Source organism: Emys orbicularis, chromosome 4 (assembly GCF_028017835.1).
Source record: "Emys orbicularis isolate rEmyOrb1 chromosome 4, rEmyOrb1.hap1, whole genome shotgun sequence".
Classification (NCBI taxonomy): domain Eukaryota; kingdom Metazoa; phylum Chordata; order Testudines; family Emydidae; genus Emys; species Emys orbicularis.
The window spans coordinates 111135291-111150212 of NC_088686.1; the positions used below are offsets into that span (position 1 = coordinate 111135291).

The following is a 14922-nucleotide window of genomic DNA, read 5'->3' on the forward strand; positions in this document are numbered from 1 at the left end:
GGCGCTTTTGCTTGTTCGTGTTATAGCCTGGGCTGCCACTGGCCTTCATTATGTCCTGGCCAGTATATCTAATTCATAGCCAATAACACATACAAAATGTAATGCCACTGAGCTGTAAATCTGTAAGATTATTTAGTAGCAAAATAAAAGCCAAGTGTTGGTCATTGGGGGGATGGGAGGGGAAGGGTGGGTAGATCTGATAGGAATGAAAGCTGGAAAAGACTTTTGAGGCTGTATGCTCCATCTTTTGGCCAGAACAGGATAGTTCCCCATGGTGATGTAGATGAGATGGACTGATAGGGCCTGATTTCCAGAGGTCCTGGACAGCTGCAATTCCCACTGACTTCAATTGGAATTATGGATCCTGAGCAGCTTTACAAATGAGGTCATAGTACCTGACTGGCCATTGGTGGTCTCATTAAAGGCTGGGAAGGAAAGTAGTCAAAGTTCCCCCAAGCTCATTGGGTTGATGCAGGTTAAGGCATGTCAGTTTCATAGCCAACCATACAGAGGCCTGATGTGGCCAGCATCACATCTGACTGCCTTTGACTGCCCTAACTTGATGGAGCAAGTACCCATTTTGCAGCTGGGTGAAGTGAAGGTGGCCTTTCAGCATGAGATTGACTCCAACCCATGCCCTTCAGGATGGTAGCTGAGCGCTTTAACCACTCAGCCAGTAGAAATGAAGTGGGAGGAGAGGGAGACAAGGGAAGACGCTGGCCTCTCTATAGCTCTTTGGTGTCCAGGAAGCAAATTCTGCTCTCATTTATGCTGGGTACAGGTACACCTTAGTGACATGGGAATAGCTGAGGGTGAACTTGGCCCTAGGAGTGGAGTGCTCTTATAAGTCACTTTACGGTGGAGTTAAAGCTGCGGCCACATAACTCTGCCTTGTGATCGCTGTACCCTTCCCCGCTAGAACTAGTGAGTACTGCCTTTAATTCTTGGCAGGGAGACTGGATGCCCCAGGAGCTTAGTAAAGGGTTATAGACTATTTTACCTCTCAGATAGAGATTCAAGAACTTGTAGTGACCAAAAGTTGTTCCCATCTGATGACCATTGAATGGCATGAAATGATCTTGACGCTGTTGGTTTGGTTCCCAGTGGACAAGTGTCCACCTTCCCCAAAGGAGCATTACATGGCCTCCTTGTTGGTAAACACAGACGAAGAAGAGGACTGAATGAGCACGAAGACTGAACTCTCCTCTCGACCGTAGAGGTGGTCCCTGTCTGCCAGGTGTGGTGGGACAGTATGAGGAGACTCTTATTCTGCAGATTCCCACACCATTCTGGCTCTGAGGATGAACTAGGTGCATTGTATCATAATATCTAGTTAAGGAGGCTGTTACGCTCCCTTGACACACACTAACAGTTTAGTGACGCCAGGATTGTGTGCCTGGACCATTGTGATCCCAGCTTCTTGCAGGGTCAAAAACACTAGAATGTGGATTTCTAACACTCTCACCTCAGAACAATCATCACATGGAGAAATGGGCCTGCACCAGAAACCCATGTCTAGACACTCCCTCCTCCGCTGCAGAACTTTGGGGAAGTTCTGATCCAGGTCTCTCTAATGGGTCTGAATGAAAACCTGTAATCTGTTTGGATTCAGACCTGCATTTTGCCTCTCTTGCCCATCTTTACTTTTGGGTAAGTCGTTTTCGATTAGCTACATGCAACTAACTATCTTCTGATGTCATGGGGAAGGGCTGTATTTGGAGCACTGACGACTGTGGTCAGTCGATCAGATTACCTGCCTCCTAGCCTTCCCCTCTGCCCAGCCTCTCCTGTTTCACAGCCTCTAGCTGTGCCAACTTTCCTGATCCTGTTTGCTTAAGTAATTGGCACCGCATACCATGGGTAATCAGCTTATTTTTTTTCTCTTCATAATTTGTATACAGTTCTCCCTTTCTCTTCTAAAGAGATAATGATGTAGCCTGTTTCTGTGAGCTGCCTGGGTATTTTGCCATGTCCTGACTGCAATAACACTTTTCCCATCATAAATCCATTTTGTTTTTCTCTATAGACATTCCACTGCAAACACTAGAGAATTGACTCTAGAGCCCAATCATGCCTTGACTGGGAGTTGAGGGGAATAGACTAGATGACATAACAGGTCCTTTCCTCTTCAGTTTTTATTTTACCATGGGTGGATATTTGAAAGATAGCGGGGAAAAGCCCAACATAATCACACATTCTTTCCTGGTTTATTCCTTTTGACTTTACTAGACGGGGGGACCCATGCTGGAAAGTTTGGATCTAGTTTCAAACTTCCCTGAAGTTTGAAGCTATTTGGGCTACTAAAGAGCTAGGGGCCAGCTGTGACATTTGGATTTTGAACCTTGCCAAAGCTGATGTTTTAGTTTGAACTCCTCTCCAGGTAAAACTCCTCTTTTATTTCTTTTTCATTCAAATCTTGGCAACTTCCTCTTGCCCAGCTGTAAATCTGCTCTTACCTCTACACTCTAATCCTTTCCTTGGCTGCTAACACTATCGTCCTCCTTGTTTCAGGGCCTGGCTTCCTACTGTTAGATCTCCTTATTGGATTTTTACCCTCCAATCTATTTAGTCTCCTCTGTGTGCTCAATATAGCCCTTTAACCCTTCAACACCCTTTCATCTCTGCCTCCCAACCTAGGTACCTGCCTGTGCCCTCCTCATCACATGCATACAGCTCCCATTTGCATTTCTCCAAACAGGGTCTTTCAAGTTCCCTCCCTTCTCTCCAAATAATCATGCTTAGGTTTGATCTTGTTTTGTCTGGCTCCTTTTTGTAAATTGCCCAGAGAAGGCTTCTGAACCTGTATCACCATCTCTAATCTCATTCTCTTTGTACACCAAGGGTAGGCAACCTATGGCACGGGTGCCGAAGGCGGCACACGAGCTGATTTTCAGTGGCACTCACACTGCCCGGATCCTGGCCACCGGTCCGGGGGGCTCTGCATTTTAATTTAATTTTAAATGAAGCTTCTTAAACATTTTTAAAACCTTATTTACTTTACATACAACAATAGTTTAGTTATATATTATAGACTTATAGAAAGAGACCTTTTAAAAACCTTAAAATGTATGACTGGCACGCGAAACCTTAAATTAGAGTGAATAAATGAAGACTCGGCACACCACTTCTGAAAGGTTGCCGACCCCTGTTGTACACGGTGGGTGGTTTATAGTAATCTCTTTTTCTATTTGTGGGCTGTGCAGCATCACAAAGTTCAAATTGGTTTAAAAAACCCCACATCATTTTTCAAGAGGACATTGCCCAGAGATTTTAGTTCTCTGCAAGGGCCAAAAGGGTCACAATGCTCCTGGAGGGATTTTGGGAAGAGGTTAAGAAAGCTGAGACTCTATTTTTTCCCTGTAGAGGACTTGGGGTGATCTGATTTCTTACAGGAACCCTAAGAATTCCTCAACCTCTCTCTGTTTTTCCACTCTTGTATGCCCCATCTTGCAGCCACTCCGAGCTTATGAGTACTAGCCAGAAACCCCTTCTGCACCAGACAATGTGATCTGGAAGAGGGGTCAGGTTTGGCCCAAGATTTCTAGTGGTGCCTACTGATTTTTGGGTGTCCAGTGTGAGGCACCTTAAAGAGGTCTGATTTTCAGAGGACAAATGCTATGCAGTTTCTGAAAACTGGGCCCCTTTTAGGTATCTCAAGTTGAGCACCCAAGAACGGAGGCACCCAGAATCACTAGTCACTTTTGAAAATCTTGGCTTTGAGCAATTAAAGGCTGTCCCTCTGTTTTGTCCTGTGTTGGGATCCATGCCCCAGGCTGGGTGAGAGAGCAAACGATCAAGACCAGAAACCAATCCCCAGTTTCCCGGGGTGCATTATGGATTAAGTGCTAGACATCCAGGTCATCCTTAAAAGTCTGGAATTGAACCTTTACGCCAAGAAAAAAATTAATTATTTTAGTCAAATGCAAAACTATAGAGAAGTCTGGGTTCCAATCCTGGCCCTGCAGTCAGGCAAGTCTCACTGTGCCTTAGTTCCCTATCTGTTAAATAATAATATGTATGATAATAATACCCAGCTCTTATATAGCACTTGTCATTCATAGATCTAAAAATGTTTTACAAAGGAGGCCAATAGCTTTATCCTCATTTTACAGATAGGGAAACTGAGGCACAGAGCGGGGATGGGACTTACCCAAGGGCACTCAGTAGGCCAGTGGCCGAGCTGAGACTAGAGCCCAGCTCCCTGGAGTCCTGGCAGGGACTGACTCTTACTGTGTGTATGGATAGCACCTGGTGGGATGGAGTTCTGATCTCAGTTGGGGCCTCATGGAACTGCTGTAACATGCCATATCTCTTCTCTGAATAAAGCAAGGATTATTTCAGTACGCAGGGCTGTCCCTTCAGCACCACCTCAGGGCTAAATGTACAGTGATAAATGATGGGCCAGATCCTCTGTTGGTGTAAATCAGTGTAGCTCCGTGGAAATCAGTGGAGCTAGGCTGACTCACGCCAGCTGAGGATATGGCCCAAGCTGTCTGTACTCTGTGTGCTGCACAATCGGTGGTGATGTGGCACCAGTGGTATCTGTCTTGCCACCCCCAGCTCAGAGTGCCTGTTAATGGAATACAGTCTCACTTGGAAGGAATGTGGAAATCCAGCCACTGGATGAATGACCATTGGTTCCTGGTGCTCTAATCACCCAGCCTGCCTTACAATAGAGGGATAAAGCAGCTGAGACAAACACTTCATATCGTTTTGTTTCACAGCCCACACACTGACGCAGCACCATTATTTTTAGACAAACTGGCTCTTTGTTTGTGGCAGGTCTTTATTCGGACACCGTGGAATGATAAACATGCTTTATTCTGTGTGTTGGCCAAGGCAGCATGTTTATATTCAGAGGGGTCTGGTGGTAACAGTGTAAGTCGGAACACGAGCCCTTGTCTCACTGAACAGTCAGAGTGTGAAACATAGGGAGAAAGAGTCAGACATGCCAATGTTCAAATCCAGAGACACATGATCCATTTCTGACTATGCCTGGCTTTTCATCTTTCTGCTCCATTGCCTCCTGCAACCAGCCAGCCACTCCTTAGGCCTTGATTAGCCCATATCCTCCTCCTTTTTGTGCCTTTCCAGCTACTTTGTGATCTCAAAGCCTTCATCTCTGTAGCACTGATATGTGTTGCTATGGCTAAGGCTGTGATTCAGAGCAGTGTTTGCATCTTACCTGAAACTGGAGATATATATGTATGTGTTTGCACTGAGCACTTTCCCGCTGTTCAGTTTTATTTACACTGGGGAAAAAAATCCCTGGGAAAGAGACCCTACTACAGAGGCAGGTGGTGGCGGCGGGGAGAGAGCTATTATGGAAGGCCTAGTCTGGAGAGGAGAGTGATGAGCCAAAAAAAATATATGGAGGAAGGGTCAATTTGAGTGTGTGTGTGTGTGTGTGTGTGTGTGTGTGTGTGTGTGTGTGTGAGTGAGTGAGAGAGAGAGAGAGCGAGAGAGAGAGAGAGATGCTTTTGATTTAACTAGGACTGGCACATGTTCAAACCCAGACTGGCTTCATGGGAGGGGGAAGGATGTGTATGGAGTGTCTGTATAGGTGGGAGTCATATGTTCTGACCCGCACATCATCCCTCCATAGATCACATTTAGCAATGACTGCAAAACCTTTCTCTCAGCCCTACACTTTCCTGGGTGTCCGTTTGCATATGGTATAAATGTGGATTGTAGGGAGCTTCTTTTTGGTCATGACTTGCCACAGAGGAAACTGGAGGAGATAAGTATTACCAAGAACGGCTGGGGAGGATGGGAGGAGGAATTCTTCTCACACACCTTTAGTCCTTTCATTATTTATTGAGTTCCATTTAATGGAAGCCGCACATCTCAAGGTTGCTGCTGGCCTGGACCCCAATTATTTTCCAAAAACAAGCCAGTCGGTCACAGTCCCACCTAGGTTGTTTTCTGCATGGGTGCCCCCTTTGCTGCCAGGATGACAGCCACATCCTTTGGTGCTAAGTAGGTAGTTCCCAGTGCTTGCACCCCAGGGTGGCAGGTCAGATTCACACTCCAGGAAGTACTGGGTGCATCGCCAGCTGACAATAGACTGGTTTTCTTCATTCTGTTTTTTGCTCACCTGCAACTTATTTCCACTCCTAGCTTCTCCCTTCCCATTGTCCTTTCAGCCTAGATAGGACAGAGCAGAGAGGGCCACAGAGAGGACCTTTTGCCTCACCCAGACTGGGGGGAAAAAATTGTTAGCTGCAAGTACTTTTACAAATGACCCTCTTTTATAGTATAGATAGATCCTCTGCCCACCCGCCCCCTACTGCCTCCTGTCTCCTTGTGTCTCTGTCTTTCTCTTCACTAGACATGCTACATGTGGCATATAGGTAGGAGAAAGCATACTGCATTCTGGGCTAACAGAGGGTCCTGCTTAGAAGACACATGCCCATAGCTCACCGAAAGGTTGGCCTGGTAATAGTGCTCTGCATTACCCTGAACACCCAAATAAGATTTCTAGTTCTGCCTCTCCCGGTTACCATGTGCAGGTAAAGCTACCACAGCAGCATGCTCAGAGCCTGAGGGAGAGACGCTACATTTTGTTGCTGGCTAATCAAAGATTGACACTGACGAACACCAAGGGGGAACTTTCTTCAACTTTCCTTAGCCAGTTTGTAGGTGGCTGTGAGATTAATTCAAGGACCAGTGACCATAACGATTTATACCAGTAGAGGGTCAAACCCCTGTGTTTTTGAGAAAAGATGGTCTAGTGCCTAGGCTACTAGTCTGGTGCTTAGGGAGATCTGAGTTCAATTCCCTCCTCCACTACAGATTTTCTTGGGCAAGTCACTTAGTCTCTGTGAGTTTGTCCCTTTATCTGCTCCCATGTAGTTAGTTCTGTTGTTCAGAAAAACAACCTCGGTGTTAGCTTCATAGTGTATCAGTTTGGGATCTGATGATTCCATCATTGTTTGTAATAAATTGGCTCAGAATAATGGATCTTTTATGAAAGGCTGACGAAGCTCTTGGGTTGTGTGGATAATATTATTAGAGACGTTTGCATTGATGGAATAATTCTGAATTACTTCACATAAACATGCATTCAATTAAGAATTAAATCAATACTTCCTGGGCCCTCTTCCAGATCCGGAGATGGAGAAGGCACTCTACTTAGGGTTGGGTTTTATTTCTGTCAGCCTGTCTCTATCTCTAAGGGCTTATGTATACTACCACTTTTGTCGGTATAACTTATGTCGCTCAAGACTGTGAAAAAACACCTCCCTAAGCGACATAAATCACACCGACGGAAGCGCAGTGTGGACAGCGTTACATCAGCAGGAGTTTCTCTCACTGACATAGCTACCAGCACTTGGGGAGGTGGTTTTATTATGTCGACAGGAGAGCTCCCATCTATTATGTCTCCCTTCGGCATAGCGCGGCTACATAAGTGATCTTACAGCAGCACAGCTGCATCGGTACACCTGTGCCATTGTAAGCTCACTAGTGTAGACAAGCCCTAATAGTGGTTTCATATCGCATTTTCGGGGGCTCCAAGGGGGGTTGACCCCTTAATGAAAATCAGGTTGTGCTGCTGCATCTTGATGTTGAATCTTCACATCGCAGCACTGAGTCAGTGCATGAAAGCATTGCGAAGCTGCACCATCATGTTGATGGGACATTAGCACACCATACTAATAATTGGCTTTCCTGTGCCAGTCCCAAGGAGCTATGGAGCAGGAGCAGCAATGCTAGTCATGAAACAAACCAGCAGAGCCTGGAAAAACATTACTTACTTTCAGACATGGATTATTAAATGGGTTAATTCCCCCCCATTAAACCTGTCTAATGTTTCATTATTATCCTTTGGCCTTTTGTATAGTAATATTGTAATTGTTGGGAAGGAGGAGGTGTCCTCTAGGATCCCCGTGTCCATTTGATCTATCTAATCCCCTGCAACAAGGCGTGTCTTGTCTGACTGCCCCATCCTTCTGGCTGAATGGAACTCCTTCTGGAGCACATCAGCTCCACCCCTGACTCATCCACAGGAAGCTGCTCCAGAGCGAAGCCAGACACTCCCTCCCCATTGTCAAATATGTCACATTAGCCACATCCCTGGGACCTGCTGCACTGACAGCTTGGAACTAAGCTCAACATGCTGCTCTAGAGACCCCCTTGGTGACAGTGTAACCCGCAAGGAGCATGTGGATATTTGTCTCCCTCTAGGGGCTGCTCCACATAAGAGGTTTATGAGTCTGCAACTATTACTTCTGGTTTTAAGAGGTTTATGAGTCATGCTACTATTGCTTTAGCTGAAACAGTAAAGGCTCATGCTTTAGCGCTGAAGGTTCCCATTCCAACCCTGCTGTTGGCCCAACATAGTGGAACAATGGCTTAGCGCGTACAGGTATTAGTTCTATAGTGTTTGAAACACTAGACATTTTATTTTCTTCATTAGTGTGGCCATTTAGTAGTTGGAATGATAAAACATTCCCAGGTGTAAGTTGTGGTCTAATAACCAACACTCCTCATTGATGGCTGGTGGTGATTTATCTTTCATCATTCACGCCTAATGATGCAACTCATTGTGGTGTGGTGTACTATGCAATAATGCCCAGCCTGCTGCGTCTCTGACTGCTTAGCCATTTTATGTAACCATATAATTATAACCTGGGAGGTGGTGTTTATATAGCTATGTCTATAATAGTATTAATAACACTGCTGCTGTTCTTTAATTTCTGACTGGCTTCACTCTGATGGAAAGGCAGTTCCCTTGTTTCTTTCTCAGCTGCCCATAGGAAGTTCCTCAGACATGCCCTTGTTTTATCACTCTGGTCTGCTATCATCCCACCTGTGGGGTCACTAATGGGGCTGCTGGCATTATTACCATTCTCCTTTGGTGCTACAGTGGTTATATTCCTGTGACAGGTTGACTGGCCCCTTTAAGAAGGAGCGCGGTCCAATACACCTGTGACTACTAGTCACTGCCTCCCAGTTGGGCTCAAGAGAAGGCCCTGGGCCATATAAATTGGAGACTGGGTGAGTCAGAGCCTGAGAGAAGTAAGGCAGGTGAGCTGCCTGAGACCAGAGGAGAGACAGAAGATGCAGCAGAGAGAGTTGTCAGAGGGAAAGGGTTGCAGGAGACCTGAAGGAGGACAGTAAATGTGAGCTGCTGGTGATGAGCTCAGAGGAAGATGGTTGATAAGCACTGGCCAGAGCAGAGTGAGCTGAGGAGCCCTTGATGCATTACAGGAGAGTTTGGGCCGTGACCCCTAAGAAAAAGGGAAAGATCCAGCTCCTCAGGGTTGCTGTGCCAGGAAGCAAGAGGGTTGGTGTGGGAGGATGGGCCCTGCTGAGCAGATGTAGGGCTTGCAGGTAGGGATACCTGGGGGAGTGGAACACTGTAGGAAGGGGGAAGCCCTCTGGGTGAAGGGCTGTGGGAAGACTCTCAGGCAGGGAGGTCTGGAAATTGGTGTCCTCGGGGGTGGAGGGAGAGGGAGAGTGCTGCTGTTGACTCTCAGGTGGGTGACTTGGAGGTGAGGTCCCTGGAGATGGGAATGGAAAAACCCTCTCTCTCTGTATGTTTACTGTGGGAATTAGAGAGTAGTTTTATTACAAGGCTTTTGGGGAACTAGTGCACTGGTATATATGAACACACTATACTCAGAGGATGGCTTTGTATCGGTCAGTTAGAGAATGTTCCTTTCACCGGTGGACAAACAAGGGAAATGAAGGCTGGGCCTGACATTGCAGGGTGCTTGTTGCCGTACCACAGCTCCACACCCACTCAAGTTAAACAGTGTGATTAAAAAGAACAGGAGCATGAATTCTTACCACTGTAACAAATCCATCCCTGTTGGTTTCAGTAGACCCTAACGTCCATAGTTATGCTATGGGAAAAATTTGGCTCTTGTTTTTATGAATGGGACTATCTGGGAATGATCAGACTATAAGGATTGTGTTACCTGGGTACCACTGGCTACTGCCATAGTCATGTTTGGGACAGACAACAAAACATCTTATAAAATATATAGGGTGGATACTCAGGACTGACTGACTGGGAGTCACAAAGAAGGTGGTAGGCCATGCTTACACACACCTAATCCTCAAGCTGTTGAGCCTAAAGTTACTTCTGAGGCACAACTTAGAGTGGTCTCAGTGATGTGCTATGTTACATCTGACCGCCTGTGGTCCCAAGGGGCAGTTCTGAAAGCCAGGAATTGCCATTCTGGCCATGCTCCCTTTCCCCCTGCTATTTCCCTACACCAGGGGATATGGAAGGAGGTGGTGTAGATTCCTGTACGCTGGGTGAATTGGTACAAAACCGCCACAGCAGGAGCTAGTTTGGCCCTATATATCTTACAGGGCCACATGCTGAGCCCAGAGGCCAGGACGGGGGTATGGACATTGGGTTCTGTACAGGTAGTAAAACAGGACCAGCAGGAAAAGGCCTGTTTCTGAACAGCCAGTAAAACTCATTTGTCCATTTCTCTTGCTGGATTGGATGATTCACCCTCATCGTTTTGTTAATTGTTCTAATAGCAGACACAGAGCTCTTTGTTTTCCTGCATTCTGTAACTAACCATGAGGAGGCAGTGAGCAGCATATCATTGTCAGTAACATACTGTGCTGTTGGTATGCCTCACTTCTCCGGTATACCCTAGTAAATCAGTGGAATTACACTAGGATACAGTAGCTAAGGTAATGGAGTGGAGAATCAGGCACATAGACCATTCTGTGTTGTACATAGAGGCTAACCTCCTTCCTTCTCCAAGGTTTGGATTTATTAATGAAGAAAACAATAAAATAACATAAGTCATCTCAAATCTTCTCCCCAGGCTTGGCTATTTCTATGGATCCTCCCTCCAGACTGCTGAGTTCACACCCTAGATCCTCTCTTCCTGAGAGAGAGCTACCTTCACCTCCCTTCTATTTGGGGTGGTAAATAAGTCCCATGCATTAGTGAGCCTGCAGAACCTACTTAACCCTGGGATCAATACCAGCTAACTGGGCGGAGTATTTCAGGTAAACACTGCCAGCCTATTACAGTCACCAGGTATGGAAGGTTCAAACTTCCCCTATAGAATAACAGAGAGCTAAGCCCCACCACCACTAGCCCACTAGCAGAAGGGGAGAGTGTTTTCTTTAATTTCCAGTGTGCCTTATGGTGAACACCCCATGCATTTGAATGGGAACAGAATGGCATTAAGGGGTCTGTAGCAGAATTATGCTCTCAACATCACCTGCCTCAGGAGGGATTTGGTATCACTGCTCTGAGTTGTTCAGAAAGCATATTATGGGGTGTATGAGCCGAACAGTAGGACAACGGTGTGGCTACAAGTATCATGTCAGAACGCACACATGCTGCCGCTGCTCCTGTGTCCCAAGCGGGAGAGGCACAGCTCTGCACCAGACCCAGAATGCAGTACTGCTGAGTGCATGTGTCTGCATTTGTAGCTGTGGGGCAGATACAGGACCCAGAGGAGCTGCAGGTGGAGGGATGGTCCTTGGGATGGCGAGAACAGTCCGGATCACATCAGTTCCCAAAAGAACTCGCCACCAGGGCCTGGTCCGAGAAAGCTCTCTTCTTTCGCAGTCAGGCTGGCTGAGTCATTCGGTCTCCAGGGAAGCAGCTGTTGGAGCTTGGGGTGAAATGAAATGGGGATGTGAAGAGGGAGGATGAGTAGAAAGGCTCAAGCTTTTGAATCCAATTTTGGTAGGCATGGGGCAGGCTTCAGTGCACTGGCTCAGCCCCTTCTATTCTCTCTAGCAGGGGGCTTTCTTTTCTCCCTCCCTCAGGGCTGTAGCTCAATAGAATGGGCTTTTCCAATAATGAGGGGGCGAAGGGGAGGGAGATGGAATTGCCCATTCAAAGGCAGCTCCCCCTGGTCCTCTGGACACTGTCATCCTTTTCACTCACACAAATGCTGGCATCACATGACCCACGGCTGAGTGTGCTCCAGCCCGAGGTCTGATTGGTCACCAGCTCCTTTTTTGAAAGCCTAGGTGGCCGTGGCAACGAGAAGCAGGCCAGCCATGCTTTCCTGGGCCCCAGAGAAGTGCCGCAGGCGCTGAAGAAAGGCAGGCGGCACGCACCAAGAAGCATCAAGTGGGTCACCAGCCCTTCTCCAGGTACCTGCTTGTGTTAATTCCCAGTGGTCCTCTTCCTTTCTGCTCAAATGTTTGAGTTGCAGTTAGCTTTGTGTCTATTTCGGTGTGATGTGCGCATTGTGGAGGGTCCCTATTTGTGTTAACTCGCTTGTCACATCACCCATCTGTCTCCTATTCCCAGGAGAGTGCTCTCAGGCCATCCCAAATCTGTACATGTACAGAGGAACCTGTTGCAAGAGGCCATTAAAAAAAAAATCCATCACCTCAGACTGGTGTGCAACAACAAGTCAGGCAGAATTGTAGTCAAAACTTTAAAATGACTGAGTAAGAGAGGACTCAGGGCCAGATCCTCAGCAGGCGTAAATTGGTCTAAGTCACCACAGCCTCGCTGTCTTCAGTGCAGCCACACCAGCAGAGGATTTGGTGTGTACGCTTACTAGAAATAACGTTTACTGCAGGTTTGACTGTGGGGCAGAGGGATAGCTGAAGAAGTGGCCACTGAAAAAGGCTTAAAAAATACATAGCTACTTTAGGGGCTTTGGGGTTTTGTTTTTTTTTTTGTTTTTTTTTGGAAAGAGGAAAAATTAGGACTAGCAAATGACGTCAGGTTGTTTTTGGTTTGCTTGATTGATCAAAATCCATCAGGACCTCCAGGACTTGCAGTTCTGCTGGATATATTATGCTTCAGAGAAGGTGGATTTGGGTTTAAACGAAAGAAACCTGTCTTGCTGAGAGAACTTCTCTTGAAAATGATCCCTTTGCTTTAGCACAAACAGAGAAAAACCTGTCTTATGTTCTGTTCCTCTGCAGTCTGGAGGAGGGGTGAGAAAGGAAGGGCTCAGTTAAATCTAGGGAAGCTGCTGTGATTGTGAAGAGTGTATTGTAAAGAAGGGGCTGTTTGAGCAATCTGGGATGCAGAGTGCAGAAACAGAGGGTGAGTCCAATCAGCCTTCAGCGAGAATTGCAAGGTGTTGTGCAAAGGCAAAAATTCATAGAGCAGCATTTGTGAAAATATGAGCAAGCAAATTAACAGCATCATCATGCAAGGCTCTTGGGGTTATAAATCCTCTCTTAAGGTTGCCTTCCATCCCAGAAGAGCCCCAATTTGTTCTGCAGGCCTAGCTTGTGAAAGAGGACGGATACAGTCCTGAATGTATTATGTGACATCATAATGCAGTATCATGACACATTGCATCACTATGTGATGACACTGTCACAATGCAAAGATCTTTCTGTTTGCAGTTTATTACTTATATTGCAGTAGCACCTTGAGACCCAGCTCCCATCGTGCTAGGTGCTGTACATACACTTAGTCAGAGACTGTCCTTGCCCTCAAAGAACTTGTAAATAGACAAAACAGAGGGAGTATTATTATTCCACATTCTACGAATGTGGAATCAAGGCACAAGATTTCCCCAATGTCACACAGGGAGTCCAAGGTCTCCTGATTGCTAGTTCAGTGCCTTAACCACAAGACCATGCTTCCTCCCTTGGTCAGTTAAGGATCACAGAAGATCACTGTTCCATTGTAGCTGATAATATCCACCCGAAGCAGCACTAAACTTGGAGGCAAACTTGTACTCTATGAGCAAGTTCTCAGGTACACTATGGAGGATTCCTTCATTCTGTGACACACTCATGCACCAGACTGGAAATATGCAGTAGTTTAATTTACATATAAAATATAGCTCTTTAATGGTTTTAAAGGTTAGGCAGCTGGTGTACTGAGACTACTGCCTATCATTCTGACTGATGCTGTCTCATTGTTTCCCTGTTACCACTCCATCTGTCTGTATCCACCTGTTGTCTCTTGTCCCATACTTACATTGCAAATGCTTCAGGGTGGGGACTGTCTTTCTGTTCAGTGTTTGTACAGTGATTAGCACCATGGTGTATGATTGAGGCTGCTAGGCACTACTGCAATACAAATAATAAATAATGAATGAAATTGAATATCAGTACAGTTGCCCTGTATTTATTCTAATAGTATATTCAGTTTTATATGGGCCTCAGCTTTTGATATACCAGAAAGTAAGCATGGGTAACACAATTTCTACAAATAAATTGTCAGGAGGAAGTGTCAAGTTGTGGCAGTTATTTTTAGGTTCAGAATTAACAATCCACTGGGATTGATTGGCCAGTTCAGCCCCATTTAGTGCTATTTTGTTCAGATTGCCTTCAGATCCAAGCAGACATCACAGCATTCATTTATACTTGGTTCACATTTCCACATTTCACACTTGGTTCACGTTTTCAAGGTGTTTTTTGCAAGCATAAGAGCTAGGAAAGGAAGGAAGAGAGCTGAGGTTCTGGAACAAAGGTTGGATTCTACTACAAATTCTGCTGTCACAGAATACATGGGATTCCAGCAGCCCATGTTCCAGCCTACAAATTTGGTTGTTCCTATTGGGATCCAGGAAGTCAAAGAGTCCTGATGACATGGAAGGTCTGGGGGTCTGGGAAAGAGCTATAAGAAAACTTGCCACACCAATGGTGGGATAGGCCAGGAATTGAACAGACTATGTGAGGATACTGTTGAGAAGTAGGCCATTTGTGGTGATTTTTTGTGAGGGGACATCTGTCAAGTGAATTGAGTCCTCAAATTTACTTCACAATAGCTCATTGAGCAGCCATCTTAGGAAAACAACTTTTGGTTACCATTGGCCTGGATTTGAACTAATGATCAAGAAATAGAAGCCCAGGACCAATTCCTTGAGCCCTCTTATCCCTTATCATTGCTTCTAAATGGCTAATTTATCACCTGTTTTAAATAGCTTCTTTTTTTAGCAGAAGAAAAGTGCTTTACACAGTGTTGCCAATGCTCACAATTTTTATTACAAGTCTCATGAT

At 45.8% G+C, this 14922-nt stretch overlaps 1 protein-coding gene across 1 annotated transcript in view; it reads left to right on the forward strand.

The window, feature by feature from the left end:
• Positions 1 to 14922, forward strand: part of RASSF7 (Ras association domain family member 7) — a 119920-nt gene that overhangs the window by 1869 nt on the left and 103129 nt on the right. The window contains exon 3 of the mRNA XM_065404280.1: positions 11968 to 12093. Coding sequence (XP_065260352.1) covers positions 11968 to 12093 — 126 coding nt within the window. The remainder of the gene's footprint in view (positions 1 to 11967; positions 12094 to 14922) is intronic.